At 48.2% G+C, this 18,143-nt stretch overlaps 1 protein-coding gene across 1 annotated transcript in view; it reads right to left on the bottom strand.

The window, feature by feature from the left end:
• The window catches only part of ANO2 (anoctamin 2), a 328,305-nt gene that overhangs the window by 206,241 nt on the left and 103,921 nt on the right, over positions 1–18,143 (bottom strand). Inside the window, exon 11 of the mRNA XM_077759020.1 lies at positions 10,918–10,982. Coding sequence (XP_077615146.1) covers positions 10,918–10,982 — 65 coding nt within the window. The remainder of the gene's footprint in view (positions 1–10,917; positions 10,983–18,143) is intronic.

Raw genomic sequence — 18,143 nt, 5'->3', positions numbered from 1 at the left:
GTCAAAATAAAATAATGACATTTAAAAAAAAATTTTTTTTTTTTAAACTTAGTTCAAAGTTACTTCCTTAGTGAGTCCTTCTCCACCTCGGCTAGATTACCCTACATTTTTATTCCCATCACATTCCATGATCCTCTACTGTAAACCATGTCACACTTAAAATTAACTAGGCATTATCTGTGTTCCCTGCTGGATTACAAGCCGCATGAGATCAGACTAGTGTAAAACACAGGTCCTGGCTTATACTTGCTATCCCAATGTGGTAGGTCAGATTGGTAGTCAGCCAATATTAACTTCCTGGCAACATAGATTTGTGCTTAGCTATGTGACTTCTTTGGCCAATGGAACACTAGTGAATGTGATGCTGGTGATATCTTGAGAGGTGCTGTGCATTTCCATTCCTTTGCTTGTGCTCTTATGATTCACCATGAGAGGAACATACCCAAGGTAGCTTTTGATCTAAGGAGAATGTACACATCTATGAAGACCTGAACACAGTCTGGGGTCTGGAGCCAAGCCCAGACAACCCTCAGCCTAAAGCAGAGCTTTTCCACTCAACCTACAGATATACGAGCAAGACAAATAAGTGACTGCTGTCATAAGCTACTGACTTTGGGGTACTTTGTTACACAGCATTATCATGACAATACTTGACTAGTACACTCAGCATAATTATTAACAGTGCTCACCTTTACTCTCAAAAGTGTTCTAGGTAGATGATAAATTATGTAATCACCCAAAGTCAGCCCATAGCTATCTTTCTCAGTTTTTAACTCCATTGCCTAAAACAGTGCCTGGCTCAGGGAAGGCACTCAATCACCTTGCTGGGTAAAACTGAACTGAATTACAGAGTTTCCTAAATCTCTTCTCCAAAATTATGGAGTCTTCTTCCCAACTTCATGGTTAGATGTTAAACGTTCAGAGAAGGGCTAATATATCCAAAGGGAGATATGATCTCACAGGATTTGATAGGAAGATGTTAAGCCTTAAGAGAAGGGCTAGTATTCCAAAGGGAGATACAATCTCATAGGACTTGACAAAGAGGGGAAACATATCATGGAGTAAGCATGGAGGATGACTGACATAAAAGGAAATGAATCTCCATCCACAAGAGGAATCTCTATCAAGTGCATCATGTAGGGCTTCCAGGAGGCTGAGTGTCCATGAGTGGGGCAAAGAGACACCCTTAGGATGGTTCTCTCCACTGAGCAGTTTGCCTTACTGACCAAAGGTTGAGGACTGGGCAAAATATCAACTGAAGACAATACCACCATTTTGTTATTGATAACAGCTAGAAACCAGCCATTGTCCTTACCCTCATCCAGACTAAAACGCCCACATAAAAAGTTGAAAATCCCAGTCCTTCAATCCTCTCTCTGTCTCTCTTGTGTTCAGTTGAATATGGATTCTATGAGAGAAACTGATGAGGCAGAGCCAACAACCCTGAGACCTGAGCCCTCAAGGCGGATTTTCCTGAGTCCCTTCAATGGGCTGGGTGACCCAAGCGAGGTGCCACATCTTTCACAGTGTGAGTCAACCATTCTGCCAGGGCCAAGGATAGCAATCCTTGGCAGTCAGCCAACCACTCACATCTTTGAATACCTTAGATAATCTCAAAGATACCGGAGGACAGCAATATCCCAGGCAGGGATCTTAAAGCTTTTTGTTTTGTTTTATTTTGTTTCTTGCTTATGTCTGTGACTTCCAGACCCACAAAATGCTGTGGTTTTCCGTTTCTAAAACAGAGGCATGTCCCTCTGCGAAAGGCCTGGGCGTGCCGGGCTAATTAAATTTAGCTATCTTGTGGTTGTTGTTGTAACGTGTGTTCCGCCAATGTTATTCAATGTGTTAAGATGTTTTCTGTTTATGTTGGTTACATACCCATGTGGTGTGGGTGGAGAACATCACTCAAGGGAATATCATTAGCAGGAACAGGGAGCTCAAGGGTTCCAGAGACACGTGGTGAGACAGTGGCTCACGGGATCAAACAGTTGGGCTGTGTCCATGGTAACTTATCCATATGCTAGTCCCTTCCCTCTTGCTAGGGCCAGAGCAGTCCCTCAGATCTACCTGAGGTCTCCGACTCCCACAGACAGGCTTGCACCTGCCATAGCCAGCCTAGAGGTTTTGTAGAGGAGAGTAGATTCTCCTCTCTCCATTAGGGAGAGAGTCTGCGCCAGGTCCAAAGGGGCTGAGTAACTTGCCCAAAGTTTCCCAAAAGACTGGGTGAGATACTGTCTGCTCTCACCTCATAGCTAGGAGTGCACAAGTCCTGAAACCCTTGTGAGCCCTGTTTTGCCACCTGCCTACATTCCAGAGAAACCACTTGACAGCATCCCCTTTGGTTTTCCACTGTCATGACTCCTTTGTCTGGGCTCTCTTTCTCCACTCTCTCAAATGTTTCCTCCAACCACTGCCCATAGCCTTGTGCTTTCTTCTCAGCCCTTTCTCAGCCCTGGCCATTCTGGAGTCTCTCCGAACCACAAATACCTTCATCAGAGTCCTGTAAAGCTCCCCGCCATACTTCTCTCCTTCAAACCTCTGCTTTCTATTCTAAACTTGCCTGTTCCAGAAGTTACATGTTTCCCACACAAACCATACTAAATCCAATTACTACGCCTTCTTCTAAACCTTTTACCACCTGCCCCTCACACATTGACATGTATCTGGTGGGTAAGCTACCTGCTGGGCACTACTTACAGTTCTGTGACCTCCATCAACAGTGTTCTATTATGAGCACCTAATGTCCCAACATTACACTTCAAGCTTTCTGCTCCTCCACTTCTTTTAGTTTTGATGCCACACCCAGGACAAAGCTCTTAATCCAGTAGACCCATGATGCAAAGACCACGTGTTAACAGACTGAGCTCTATTTTGAGAAAAATCTTTGGTAGTCTGGGTTTCTTGTGACCTGACAGCATCATAATTATTCTGGTCCCATCTCTGAGGCCTCCTGAGCTTCAGAAATGCCATCTCACTCTCATTGGGGAACAAAAAGAAGACATTCCCATGACAAAGGCAGACCTTCTACAAAATCCCACACCTAACTGCACCCAGACTCTGGGGCAGACTGCGAAAGAGTCTCACCTGGTACACAGTGTGAACCTGCTGGGGTGTCTGGCTGCAAAACCTGCAAATGAGACATAGCAGCACGTTGGAGTTGGGCAGGAGCTACTTGGTCGACAAGAGCAAGAAGTGACAGCTCACAACCCAACAACATGGAAGAAGTCAGAACAAAAAGACTATAAAAAATAGAATCGAGAAATCAAAAGCATGGCATTCTGGGGTTGCTTAACAGAGGCACAAATGATTCTTTCTAGCTCAACAAGCCAAGAGTGGCCCATCACCTCTGCTATGTCCAGGGGACCATTCATAACCACGGCCCCATCGTAAGCAGAGGTTGACTATGGCCAGTGAGTTCCAGTCACCAGGAGCCCATGCCAGTTTTCCCTCAGAGATGAACACCAGATAGCTGGAATCCCAGCTCGCCTGACATCTAGCTGGATGGAGCTCTGTGTCACCTTCAGCCACATGCTACAAGGGAACAAACATAGTTTCTGGAATCAGACAGGCCAGATGGGCCAGCTCTGTGGCTTGGGGAAACTCCTTATCTCGCTGAGCTCAGTCTCCCCATCTATAAAATGGAGGTAAGAACGCCCATGCTGCAGGGTCACTGGAGGGCACAGAGCTCACACACACAAAGTACACAGTTACAATGCACAGATTTACAATGAAAACCAATAGTCTTAGGATTATACAATATTTTTCAAAACTTTTGAGCTGAAGGGCTATGTAAAATTCTGCTAACTTGTGGAATATTATCATTTTCCTCTATGGAGCAGATAAATAATAGCTTTGCTTAACCAAACCTATGTCCATCACCACAGTATTTGTGCAATATTTCATCATGGTCCTCAAAATGATATCATGGGCCAGGTAGCACAGGTGTTATGGTCCCTATTTCATACCTGAGGAAACTGGGGTTTGGGAGAGAACAGCTTGTCCAGACATTACATCAACTGGAAAAGAAGCTGGAACTATAACTGAGTTCTTTTCATTCTTAACCCACTGCTCCTTGTCCTAAAGGAATGTCCCTAAGCAAATGCCTCAGGACTTAAACACATGCACACTCTATCCATCTTTTTACTTAGTAAGCGTCAGCCTCACTCCTTCTCCATTTTCTTCCTGGATAGGGAGCTCTTATTTGTTTAAGTCTGTCTTAATATGCATCCTCTCCAAATCTTTGATCACATTGCTTTTCCTTTCCTGAAATATTTCCAGCCCAGCCAAGTTTTTTCTTTAGACATGATGACCTGAATTAGACACATGTGAGGCTTTGCCATGATTTGGTAAGTTAATGTGATCCTAAAATGTTTCCTGAGGATTCCCAGGCTCTGGGGCTACCATGACACATCTCACAGATATTTCTAGAAAGAGTTACAGTCACCCATCCCCCAACAATCTTTGCCCAAGGCATGGCTGATACCCCTGAGCCCATCATTGCAGATGGCCATTTTGGGGGTCAAATTCTCCCATGATCTTTTCCATATGCTCTTTTTTACAGCCTCACAGTTACTTTTTGTAAATTTCTCCATCAGTTTGTCCCTTCATGTCCCAGAAAAGCCCAGTGGCCATCTATAAGCTTAGAGACATGACTTTGAACTTCAGGCCATGCTCAGGGCCATGGGCCATGCTTAACTCCTCTTCATACAACCAGCACCAGTGTCTGACATATGGTCAGTGCAATATATGTGTTGGTTCAACCACACTAGCTGTTATGTGTAGAAGGATTTTGCTCTGAGTACCCCAGGCCAGTGAGTCCCGAAGAGAAGCATCATGATGATGAGCTTTGAAGAGCCCATGTCACAAGAGGACATGCAGAAAGGCCCACCAGCATTTTATGTGGAAGAAAAAAAAGTCCAGGTATATGAGAACTGCTAGGGACACAAGAGCTTTTTCCCCATTATTTAAGAGCTCCAGAGAGCTGAACTGAAATCCAAAGGAGGGAAATCAGCAAAGTTCCTGCTCCAGCTCCATGATCTCCTAGTGGCTAGAAATGTCCATCAGAGAAAGCAAGTTGCCCCTGAGGCAAGGCGCTCTCTACTACAAGACAAATCAAGCAGAGGCTGGGCATTTGCTAGAATATGTTGTGAGAGCGAGTCTCCATCCCTTCATTCCAGGCCTAGACATTGAGGCGGTGGCGCCTAAGTGCATTCCTCCTCTGTGCTGGTATGGTTTGGTCCCAGCAGTTCTGGGTAGCTGAGAGACTACTGCTCATAAGGGCCCAAGGGGGAAATGGAATATATAGCTTGCCATGTATTTTTAGAATAGCAGCCTGTCTTCTTCCCTGGGAAATTGGACACAAGAGGGTCAAGGAGGCAATAAGCTGTGAGCCAGACAACCTGTTCTCTCCCTGGTTCTGCCCATGGAATTCAGAGCAGCCAAAAGGGGCATGTGTGTGCCTGTGTGCGTGCACGCATGTGTGTGTGCATGCGCGTGTGTGTGTGCATGCACATGTGTGTGTGGCCTCCTGGAACTTGGGATCCACCATCTGTACCATATGGCTGATACTAGAGGCAGAAAGATTAAAAGTTTGATCTGAAACAGGAGCACCCTCCATGGAAGGCTGTTCTGAGGATTAGGAGGCCACCCTCATAAGACCAAGCTGGCCTCCAGGCACAGTCTTAGACTGGAGTGGAGAGCACTGAATTCCAACTCCTTGTCTGCATGTTGACCACAGACCTCTGGGAGGGTGCACACTGAGGGACAGTGACTCTTAGCAGGGGAAGCAAGAGCCCCATCACAGCTACATTTAATAAACAGCCTGACTTACTTCCTGATCTATACAATGGGCCAGAATATAACAGCACAGAACATTACAATCCTTGTTTCTGCCTTGCTTCAACCAGCTACTGCCTGCTGTTCTGTGTCTACTGTGTTCCCCCAACCCTGGAGGTAAAGGAAAAATATTCTTCAGGCCCACAAGATACTATTTCTTCCCAGTCTGCAAAATGTTGCCCAGCTAAATCCAATACTTCAAATGCTGGGACCCATGCAAATACCAAGGTGCTAGCCCCACACTTCATCTCTCCTTGGTCTTCCCTCTCTTGGATCTAGCCTCATCTCCTCCCATTTCTCTGCTAATTCACAGGGCAGAGCGAGGGACATGAGCCAGACTGGCACAGAATCTACACAGGTGAGATGTGCAAGTCAACTTTTTGACCTAAGACTCCCACTCAACAGTCATGAGGGACCTAGCTTTGGGTCAGTGGGATTTCCAGCCATCAATATCAGACTAAACAGTAAAGCCATACAAAGGGCAGCCCAGGCTGGTCATGAAGACACATTCATGTCCAGTCCTTCAGAAAGTAACATTTCTAATTCAAGTGCCACCCCTTCCAGGAAGCCTTCCTTATTTTGCTAGTAGCAATTACTCTTCATCTGTTTGTACTTAAGTTATAATCCTTTTAAGCCCTCATTTCATTGTGCCTTGCACACGTCTATCTCCCTACATAATTGCTAGATCTTTAGGGCACAAACTCCACCTTCTTCATCTTGTACCTCCCCATGCTGCCTAGCACAGAGACTTGCTCACTGTAAGCATCAGTAAATGCTTACTGTGTTGGACTGAACTGCCTTTATAAATCCCAGAGAAGGATCAAGGAGGAGGCAGCAGGGCTCAGGAAATAATTAATCATGGGTTGATCAACGTTTTTTCCTCTCCAGTCCCTACCCCAAACCAGCTGCAGCTGGTCCTTCCTGAGCCTGCTGATGAGAAGCCTCCTAAGAAAGAATGTGGCTTCCTCTGTCTTCCTTCTGGAGGGATTTGGATGGGTTACATTTAAGGAGGGTAGAAGTAGGACCCAGAGACCAAGAGGGACAGATCAAATCACACAGCCTTAGTATCTGTTCTGGAGAACTCTGGGAAAGACAAGGACCTCTGCCTTGTGTAGGAGGAGGGAAAGGGCAATTCCTGTGATGCCAGGGCTCCAGAGAGGCTCCCCATCCATGGGGCTGGAAAGGACTAGATTCTAAAGTGGCAGATATGTGTAGTCAGGTGTGAGGCCCAAAGGCTCCTGAGATGGTACGACCCGACAGAAATCACTCTCAAGTCACTGTCGAAGTGTTCGTATCACAAGATTTTAAGCCAGGACATTTCTAAGAGAATTCCAGAGCTGCCACATGGACAGACGGGTTCCATGCCTAGGGACTGATTTCTAGGAAGCCTTGCTCGTGAGGTGGGCATTAAGTAATGAGTAAGAGTCAACTACTCCTCTCCAGACTGTAATCCTGATTCAGTGTGGCAAACCTGAGGCTGCCCATGCATTATCCTCTTGGTGAATTCCCCAAAGTTAGTGGACTGCAGTCATGCTAAGCCTCGGAGAATTTGGGACTCCCTCTCTTCCTCACACAGTCATAGGCAGGCAGTGGGAGGAGCTTAAAATAAAATTTTTTTATATCAATTTCAACATAGTTAGGAGGCTAAATCAAACTCAGCTTAAAGCTTATTGCACTCTCATCCATATCAAACCCTTCCAGCTAAGAAAATCAGCCTGTGAGCAGACATTAATTTAGTGAAAAGACAGGTCATGGCCCTAATAGTGGATCACACCTGCACAAATTCAAAAGGCTCCAGGCCTCTAGGTTCCCCAGAAAATAAAGGCTGCTTCCCTCCTGGATGTTGGGGAGTTAAGCCAGAGCAGTATAGACCAAAAAACAAAAAAAACAAAAACAAAAAAACACCTACTTTTCTGGCAGTAAGGACCCTCATATGGCTCCTAAGGGACCAGAAGAGTCATTTCCTTCCAGCTAAGGCATCATTTCATCCATTGTCTGGGTCATAAGCCGTGTTTCTACCTGGGCACAGGGCTTCTGGCTGCAGGTTCCCAGAGAGAGCTACTGTGAGTGGCATCCCTGCTGGATACCTCCCTGGGGAACTTTCCAGGCAATGCTAACACACACACACACACACACACACACACACACACACACACACACTCACTCAGGCCTGCAGGCCCCACCCAGGCTTTCTAGAGCAGATAGGATATGGGGTTGGAGAGCCCTCTTGGGCTGGGAGAGACCCATTAGCAGTCCCACAGTGCAGCCTGCTGGGCATGAACGAAGGTGCAGCAGGAGGAGGCAGGGGTGAGGGGTGCAGTGAAGGGTATCTTGCCTCCCCTCTGTCTAGGTTTAGGCTTGAAGGCCTGTGGAAGGGGAAAGACACCTCCTGGGGCTTTCAAAACTCACACAGATCTCCCACCCCCTGAGTTGTCAACCGCTCGATGTTTTAGAATGTTCCAAATAGTTGGCATGAGGGAGGCACACTGGGGATCTGCAGGAGGAACAGAAGCTCAGTACGAAAAAGAAGGAGCTGGGTGCCCAAGGAAACAGGCGGGAAATGCCTCCCATAAGCCTCTGTATGAATTGTCATTTCCAACTTATAGAAGACTCCCTGCCTCTGCCAATCTTTCAACACAAGCACAGGGGGACAAGTTCTACGTGAGGCACAAAGAGGGTGCGGTCCACGTTAGTAAGCAGCAATGGAACAACACTGACACAGTGTGGGGACCAGTCACAGGCTGGGCTCTGTGCAGGCCAGGTGGGTCCCGACAGGTGGTGGCAGGAAGGATGCAGAAGCTGCTGGAAGAAAGATGGCTCTGAAGAAGCACCCACAGGACCTGGTGTCAGAGCAGGGAGTGGCAAGTGAGAAAGAGGGCTGCCAGTAAAGAGGAGAAAGTAGGTGGCTTTAAGAGAGTCAGGCAAAGGGAGCTGGGCCATTTGGAAGGCAATGTAACAGGAGTCCAGGGTGGGGAGGTGTTTCCCACACCCAGCACCCTCTTTTCTCTTCATGACCCCTCTAGCACCCTGGTCTTGCTTACCGTCTCTGCTTGCCCACCTATTATTCTGCTGGCCCCTAATGCCCCTGGTCCATCCCTCTAGCCCACGACTGTCAGCAGCTCCTTGAGGTTTGAGAGTTTCTTATACCACTGGGTGGACAGCAGCCCACCCCCTGACCCCCATACATCACCCAGTGATCCCTTTGCTTCACTTCCCCCACAGCCAGCCTCGGAGAAATGCCTGAGGCTCCAGCCTTCCTCCCTCCCAGCCAAACCAGCCAAGCCGCTGGCCTCGCCCAGGGGCTGGGGGAGCTCCCTGAGCCATCTGATGTGTGAGGAGCAGTGGACACCCTCCAGCTCTGCAGCACACCATGCCCTGTCTAGACAGATCTGAGCTCTGTGTCCTCAGGAAACGCCAGGCCCCAGAGCAGGGCTTTGCTCCAAAGGCAATTCTTCCCCTGCAGGTGAGGCCGCTTTGGTGGCCAAAACCGAGTGCACATTGGAGCCATTTTCCACTTAGCTGGCGGCCGATCACCTGAAGTCTCTGGGGGAAAAGACAAGGCTCTCTGGAAGGGAGAATTCTTATTTTTTCATCATATTTTGTAAAACCGAATGTGTAACTGGAGAAAACAGGCGACACAGTGGGTGGCCACTTGGGATATGGGGAGGAAGATCAAAGCCCACCAAGCATGGAGGAAACAGCCTTGGTGTGGCCCAGAGAACAGTCTAGGTGGCCTGTGCTTCATACAAGGCAGTCAGGGAATGGGAGGTGTGGGGTGAGGAAGCCTCAGTCACAGGCACCCGTGGCCCTGTTCTGCAACCCCCGTGCTTCAGTTAACAGTCTTCAGCTGGAACAAACACCTGCTGTCAAGAGACATCCAAGCAAGCTCCCAGTTCCCTGGGCGGGCCGTCACATCTCTGTGTGGGAGGTGAACCTACTCAAGCTGCGGCCCCCAGGCTGCTTTCTTCTTCCAAGAAGAAGCTGGAATTCCTCCCTCTGGACACAATCCTTCTGGCTGCTGCCCCTTGCACAATCCCAGCCCAGGGCGATTAGCCAGGAACACTCTCTGTGTTTACTGGCTGATTAATTAGCTCATTAGAAGAGCCACAAGTGACTGTGTGGCAAGGAGTCCATTATGTCAGTCATGAGGCCAAAAGTCCCCATCTTTTCCAAATGAGGCTGTGCTACCAAATTTCCTCACAGATTCCCTCAGTTCAGCCTCCCAATTTATTATTATTATTTTCAGTTTATGATAACCAGGATCCTGAGGACCACGGAGAGAACATGGCTTACTCAAAGAAGCCACAGCCCTTAGTGGCAGGTGGCAGCCTCCTCTCTCAGCCCAGTGCTTTCCCACTTCAGAGTGCTACCTTCCAACATCCCTGCTGGAATGAAGGTGGGCTCAGAGAGCCCAGTGAGATTCTAGAGTCCTCAACCCACTTGAGGCTAGTCAGACCCATAGCATTCTAGTCCATTCTCTCAAAGGACTTTCACCAATGTTCTGTAGAAGCTAGGGAAACTCTCAAGGTACCAGGACATCATTTGAGGGGCAGCACTGAAGGGAGGGGGATTCCAATCTCTTCTCCCTCCTAATGTGAAGAAGCCATAAAAAGCTGAAGTTCCCTCTCAGACCAGCCAGCTTATTCCTCATGTGATTTGTCAGGTCTTCCCTTCTCTTGGTCAACACCATGGCCACTTCGGCATAACCCAAGGATCTACTTCACCCTATTCTCCAGGACAAATTTGAAGGACAATAGTAAGAGTGATAGCTGCATTCACTCACACACACACACACACACACACACACACACAAAGAGCAGGCAGGGAAAGAGAGACTATGTGCAGATGGACAGAAGTCATGGTATATCAATGTACGTTATCTGCTGCCCCACACAGACCCCATCCCCCTGCCTGTCCTGAGCTGCCTCCCCATGCATCAGACACAGAGCAGGACAATCAGAGCCTAGAAAAGCAGAGCCCTCTCCTTGGCCAACAGACTGCCAGGGGTTAGGAGGGTTGACAGGTACCTTTCAGAATCTGCATCTCTAGGGTCCTCCCAAGTGCCCCCCGACATCTTACCTGATGAGGTCAATAGGTTGAAACTTATAAAACACTCCGTAGCGTGCCCATTCTTGATACAGCAGCTAAATAAGAAAAATAGGGAAACAGGTAAGAAGGGGAGGGGGACAAATGTTCACCTTTTTTTGTCCACTCTAGCAAGTCAAAATTTTAGCCCCCCAAATCATCCTAGCAAGTCAGAATTGAATCCCCAAAGTTCAGCTTCTAGGAAAATTCTCATGAGATCCACTAGAAAGATATCCAAAGGCAGGAGACTATAGAGGCTGACTTCCTCTTTGGCTATAGGAGGCTACAGAGGTGACCTTCATCACACTCTGGGGCAGTGCCTGAAAATCATAACCCCACCTCTTTATTCCCTTGCCTTGCATTGTTCAGGAAAATGAGTGCTGGCTTGCCTTCATTCACTCATTTAACAAGTATTTATTCATTTTTTTAAATAGTTTATTGTCAAGTTGGTTTCCATATAACACCCAGTGCTCATCCCCACAAGTGCCCTCCTCCATGCCCATCAACCCTCTTGCCCTCCCCCACCCGCATTTGAACATCTACTACGTGCCAGATGCCAGATATAGCTATAAACCAAACAAAGTCACTGTTGTCATGGAGCTTACACCCTGATGTGTGGAAACAAACAGAAACATATCAACATATAAGATTTATAAATGCTTGGGACACCTAGGTGGCTCAGTCAGTTAAGTGTCTGACTCCTGGTCTCAGCTCAGGTCATGATCTCGTGGTTTGTGAGTTCGAGCCCTGTGTCAGGCTCTGCGCTGACAGCACGGAGTCTACTTGGTATTCTCTCTCTCCCTCTCTCTCTTTCTCTGCCCCTCCTTGCCTTTCCTGCTTGCATGCATGCTCTCTCTCTCTCAAAATAAATAAGTAAACATTTAAAAATAGGTTTATAAATGTCTTGAGGGAAAATAAATCAAGGCAAGGGAGTAGAAGACAAAGAGCAGTAGAGTGGGGTAGAATGCTATTTTAGATAGATGGCAAGGGAAGGCCTGAGGTAACCTCTGATCTGAGACCTGAAGAAGTGAGGGAATGCGCCAGGCAGAAAAGCACTCTTCCTGTGCAAAGGCCCTGAAAAAAGTGCATGTGTTATATCCTAGAGCAAGCAGGGAAGCCTGTTTTCACTACTAGGGCAGCATGACCTTGAGGTAAATAATGGGAGATAATGTCAGAAAGTACTGAGGTGGCAGATCACTCAGGGGCTTATAGGCCACACCAAAACCTTTGGACTTTGAAGGTAGCCAGGGGTGGGAGGTGCAGAGATTTGCAGTAGTGGGGAGAAACAGTCCACCTTGGACTACAGACAGCCCGCTCTGGCTGCTGGTGTGGAGAAGAGACTAAGAGCTGGCATAGGAGTAGGGGTCTACCATGACGGTCCAGAAGAAATGATGGTGGCCTTCATCACAGACACAGCAGGGGAAGTAATGAGAAGTGGTTGATTCCACTTTATATTTTAAAGGTAGAGTAAGATTTACTGTTGGATTGGATGTGGAGTGAGAGATGGAGACCCTGGCCTGAGCTGCTGAGTAAATGGTGATTCCATGCACTGCGGTGGGAAGACTGTGGGAAGAACCAGTTAGGAAGGTAGAATCAGGAGTTCAGGTTGGGATGCACTAATCTAAGATGCCCTTTTGGCATCCACATGGGGCTACTGAGTAAGCAACTGGATGTAAGCTTCTGGAGGTCAAAGAATGGTCCATATCCTTTACAAAGAAGATGTACATTTGGGAGGTGTCGAACAAGAGGTGATTTATAAGGTCATTAAACTAAGGATCTAACCACCAAGGAGGAGGAAGTAGATAAGGAAGAGGCATGACATCAGGGCCCCAGTGCAGCAATGGTCAGAGAACAAGGAGATGATGAACAGCACAGGAGACAGAAGAGCGCCCGGGGATGTGGAGAGCTAGAAGTGTGTGGTACCCTGGAAGCCAAGGGACAACTGGTTTCAAAGAGAAGAAAATGACCAGCTGTGCCAAACACTGCTGCTGGGTCAAGTCAAATAACAGTGGAGCAGTGACCTCCGGATTCAGTAACTATCAGTAAGTTCACACATGACCTTGACAAGAGTAATTTCTGTGGGGGAGTGGGGGTAACACCTGAATACAACACATTCTAGAAGTTAAGGGAGGAAATGAGGCACCAACACATCAAGCCATGCCACCTTGTAACATTCTCACAGCAACGTTAGTAGAGCCAGCATGTGGACAAAACCTAAGTGTCAATCCCAGTGGCAAACTGCATTGTGGTTTTAAACACTTGACCAGTGAGCTTCACAGATCATCTGCCAGGAAATGAAGTAACCTGGTAATGAACCGTCATTAGACATCACCTTGATACCCATGCTGAGTAGATATTAGCGTGTAATCGAATTATGCATCTAGCATCAACAAATGTCCAATACAGGAGCCATCCTGTTAGTGTTCTTTAATTCTCCTTACACATCACACAGAATTCACAAGGAATTCTGTCAAGCAGACTTTGCTCTATCTAACTAGTATTTTAGATATCCAGTTGCACATCAGGAAGCCATTCTTTTAACCTGAGAACCTTTAAAGACCTGATTTTTTAATAAACTGACATGAGAGCTGGCATTCCTACTTAATGGGTAGAGACTTCAATCATCATCACACCTCCCAACCACTGCAGAAAAGAACTCGAAACCACATGGACACTGAAACAGCAAATTTCAGCTACAGTCACCACCACTTGCAGAGGAGGAAACCTGCACACAAAAAGTGATGCAGCGCATGGCCGGCAGAGCAGGATGTGAACACATGAGTCTGGATGCTGCTCGCTCGGGGGTAGGTGGTGCCTAACCTAATCTCACTGCTTTATTACACCACCTCCTCCTCTTTGCCTGAGGTACTTCTACTGCCCTGGGCCTTTATTCCCTCTTGTAGCGCAATCCCTGCACTCACCAGCACCTGGCTGTCACAGTTGACATCATCTGTGGCCCGAAGGGAGGCCAACGTGCGTCAGGAGGTACGGGCGAGGACTCCCCTGAGGGCTGTGGGTCGTCACCACCTGCCTGCCTCCCATGCTCTGACCTCCAGAACAGATTCCTCTCCGAGTCATGTATCAAGACAAATCCTGAGTCTGAGAGCACCCATCTGCCACTTCCCTGCAGGCAAAAACTAAAAACACTCCAAGAACAAGTATGGCACTTCTGACTCGGTCCACAGTGACAGCCAAGCTCACAAGCCTTGCCCCTGGTGGGACCCCAAGCATGATGCAAGAAACGTCTAGAGGTCCCTTTCTCAGCATAGTACCCTCGGAGCGCAAAGCTAGATTTCAGTTCATGAGGATGAGCCAAGAGAGCTGTGTGAGCATAGTGCAGACGAGCGGGATGGACACAGAGGACATCACGGGGCGGCCCCTGCACCAGAGTTCCAGCTACTGAGCACCAAACCTGGGAAGTGACACAGCAGTTAGGGCTGAATGCTCACATGGCTCTGTCCAGGTTGTCCAGGCTGGCTTACGCCTCGCTGCAGGGGAGGCAGGGAGAGGGGCAGGGAGCGCTGCAGACCCTTCACCATCTCTACCAATGTTCACTCCACATGGTTACAGGGTCCCAGAGCAGACTGGCAGTCAGGGTGGAAGGAGGCATGCTCTGCAGTCTCTGTCCCCAGGGATTAGTGAGGTGGAGGAAAGTACAGGAAGACACCCACAGTATCTCCTAACAATCCCTTTACATGTGCAGAGTCTAGATCCTTCTGAAGTAGATTTTAGTAAATGCCCTTTCTCCCTTAGAGCTACACCATGTCCTCTTCATGACTGGCCAAGCCTGCAAATAGAATAGGGAAGGTCTGCAGCTCCCTCTCAAGGGACAGTGCTTTATTTCAGAGGCCCAGGTGTCATTCCAGACACGTCAGCCTGACCCCAAACCTTTACAGCAGGAAGCAACGACCCACCGGGACCACCCTGCCTGACAGATGAGGGCACTCGAGCAGCCATTGAGCTCCCTGGAGATCACATTCGACAGTGGTTCAGTTGGTTTAAGTATTTCATGAAACTATAAAGGAACCCGACTGTTAAAAACATTTGCAGTGTCAGAGAATGGCAAGATGTTTGAGACTCGAAGCCCTCTCGAGCCCCCCCAACCCCAGAGCCGGGCTTGCAACGGGAGGAAAGATGCCAGTGGCAGCCCACTGTGAGGTGGTGATGGAACAGGGCAAACGGAATGGGAGGGAATGGAATTCTACTCCCAGCAATGACCTGTTTGGATTTTGGGTGAGTCAGTTCAACTCTCTTGGGTTCTCCATCAGCAGTATCAGTGCAAGAGGAGGAAAATCAATCCTCTAGTGACACCCAGGACAAAAGCACCTTTCTGGTCAGAAAAACAGACTGACTCTCTTCACATGCCTTTTAGTGGGTCACTTTATAACCATTCACTAGAGAAAATGATCATTGGCAAAAGCTGGAAAATCCAAGACCCAGGGTTTAAAAACTGCTGAGGAGAATCATGTTCTAGTGATGTACCTTAGGCACCCCTGTAAGTGGGTGGGGAAGCTGTGGGAGCTAGCAGGGCTCAGGCAGCCCTCAGAAGACGGTTATGGTCACTTCCCTGGGACATTTGAGAAAACCAGGCAGGTCCAGCTAATATGGAATTAGGTGGCTGCTGGCAGCCAGGGGGGACCCTTCTACATCTATGCTGCTCCCTCTTCCTGCTGCCTGCTGCCTTGCTTTCTAGAAAGGTGTGAAACCTGGGGCGCCTGTGTGGCTCAGTCAATTAAGCATCCAATTCTAGATTTCAGCTCAGGTCATGATTTCACGGTTTGTGAGTTTGAGCCCTGAGTCAGGCTCCGTGCTGACAGTGTAGAGCCTGCTTGGGATTTTCTCTCTCTCTCTCTCTCTCAGCCCTTCCCCAGTTCACTCTCTCTAAGTAAATAAATAAAAACATAAAAAAAAACAAAGGTGGGAAACCCCTGTTCTCCAGAGGCAGGCTGCGTAGTGTTAATTACCCTCCAGGAACAGGGAGAGAGAGACTTCTAGCCCCTGGCTGGGGCTGAGTCATCAAGACTGCACAACTGCACAAGGCAAGCTGGAAAGGAAGAAGACTGCATTCTCAGGGGCCTCTGGTCTTTCCTGGAATCTGCCCACAAGGAGCCTGGGCCTCGGGGAGATCATGGAAACAGGCATGAATTGCAGAGAAGAGTAAAAAAGAACATCCAGGTACCAGCAGGACGGGCAGCTTGGGGTGCCCTTGCAAATCACCTCTAAAGGCCCCTAGAGGGGTGACCCCACTGCAGCTCCTAACCCTTCTCCACACCCCCCAGCAACAGATGCAAGGGTTCTCCCTGGCACCCAACCAAAATCCTTCCTGCAGCTCTCTCCAAGAACACTAGGCTATTATAACACAATTAAAGTGAATCAATATGCCGCACGTATTCAGAGGTTTGGACTCTTTTTTCCTTAGGATACTTTTAAGCTCCACTCACCCAGCACTGAAACTGCAGGAACAAACCCAGCACGGCACTGACAATTCCCGCTGCCATACACGAGACCTTGCGTACCTGGCTGGGGAGCACGGGCTGCGATTTGGACACCAGAGTTTTAGTCCTCACTGGACAATCATTTATGGCCTCTGGAACCATCTCCTCACCTTGCTGGGTATCAGTTCCCCAAACCAAATGGACAGAAAAGAAGCTTTCCCTCTCCAACAGATCCCCTTATCCCAACCCCAGAAAAGCCAATATCCCTAACCATGACCGTGCCAGAGGAAAACAAGGACTGGCCAGCAAACCCAAGGCAAAGCCACAAGAAAGGGGCTTCTTGTCTTTTGAACACAGCTGTCCACCTTTTGACATCAGCTTTGGGAATTACCCACCAAGGTGCAGCTCCATCCGACCGGGTCTCTGCCTGCCTCCCAGATTCTACCCATTCCGCCAGTTGGGCTGTGCCCTGGGAATAATTCTATTGGCCTCCCAGAAACATTTCCTGAAAGGAAAACTTTTTGTTGTATCGTGTTGTTAACGTTAACATAATATCATCCCGAAGACGAACAGACATATATTTTAGATAGTCTACAATCTGCTTCCCTCTGCCTCTGTGCAGGTAACAGAGGTCTGGCTGATTTCTCCCAGGAGTCACTGTGTGTTCCTGGTCTCTGGAATGTTCCCGTAAAGTGCTCCACCTTGACTGGCTGGGGTCACTGCCCGCTCAGCAGGAGGATCCTTAGGTGGGCAGCAGTGGTGATCACTCTTTAAAGGGGAGGAATATGAAATGAGAAAGTGGGAGGGCAGAAAACGGTTGGGGTGAGCTAGGTGAGATGTGGGGAGAAATGCTTCCTCCTTTTCCTTTAACTCTGATCCGGGACTTTTCAGGAAATTAAACACTGAGACTATTAGCGTCAGATAGAAAACAGATGAGGTTAAGACATCGCAATACTACAGCAGATTCCCTGGGCAGGCAGAGAGGGGACATGTGTAAGCAATCACAGCAGTATTTCTGGAAAAGACCTTTTATGTTTTTAATACTTAACACTTCATAACAGGGACTAATAGGCAGGATAAAAAGAAGGCTGCTCAAAAGGCAACTTGGGGGATGAATAATTTTCCAGACAACAGAGCTGGGGGAGGGAAACTCCTCCTCGGGCTTCAATTCCTTAGCCCTCCCGCCCCTGCCCTCCCTCCTCTGCTCACCAGAGTTGCTGATGCTTGGGGGAAGCTGGGTGGGAGGATGGCATGAGGGGGTTGACAGCCAGATGGGGCAGTCCCCACTAAAGAGGCGGTTGCTACTTAGAGCGCCGCTCCATGGTGAGGGAGGGTGGCGCACCCACACAGAAGAATGGGATCTGGGTGGAGGGCCTGGAAAGAGCAGTAGGGGAAGGTTCTGTCTGTGACTGGCACAGGACGGGTCCTTCCAAAGGGACCTTTTCCTTCCCCTAACTATAACCTCTAACTCTTAGAGGCCCAGAATATACAGCATGACTGAACCCCCTTCTCCCTCATATCTCATGTCTAACTTGGGAATGGTTATACCCCATTTGTCTGCCCAGAGAAGAAGAATAAGTTAAGGATGACCCCCTCCCCAAAAAACAGCCATGATGGCGTGGATAGTAATACACTTATTTAGCAGGGACATTAGATTAGGGAGTCAGAGGTGTTCCAAGCCTCCTGTCTATTAATTGTGGCAGGGTCATCGTGGGCAAGGTGCTCACTCTTTCTGTGGCTCAGTTTCCCCACCTATAAATTAAGGGATTTGGATGCTGAATGTTT

The sequence above is a fragment of the Crocuta crocuta genome, unplaced genomic scaffold (assembly GCF_008692635.1).
Source record: "Crocuta crocuta isolate KB4526 unplaced genomic scaffold, BGI_CrCroc_1.0 scaffold72, whole genome shotgun sequence".
Classification (NCBI taxonomy): domain Eukaryota; kingdom Metazoa; phylum Chordata; class Mammalia; order Carnivora; family Hyaenidae; genus Crocuta; species Crocuta crocuta.
The sequence above is the reverse complement of the archived record's forward strand: the minus strand, read 5'-3'. Positions and strand labels throughout refer to the sequence as shown.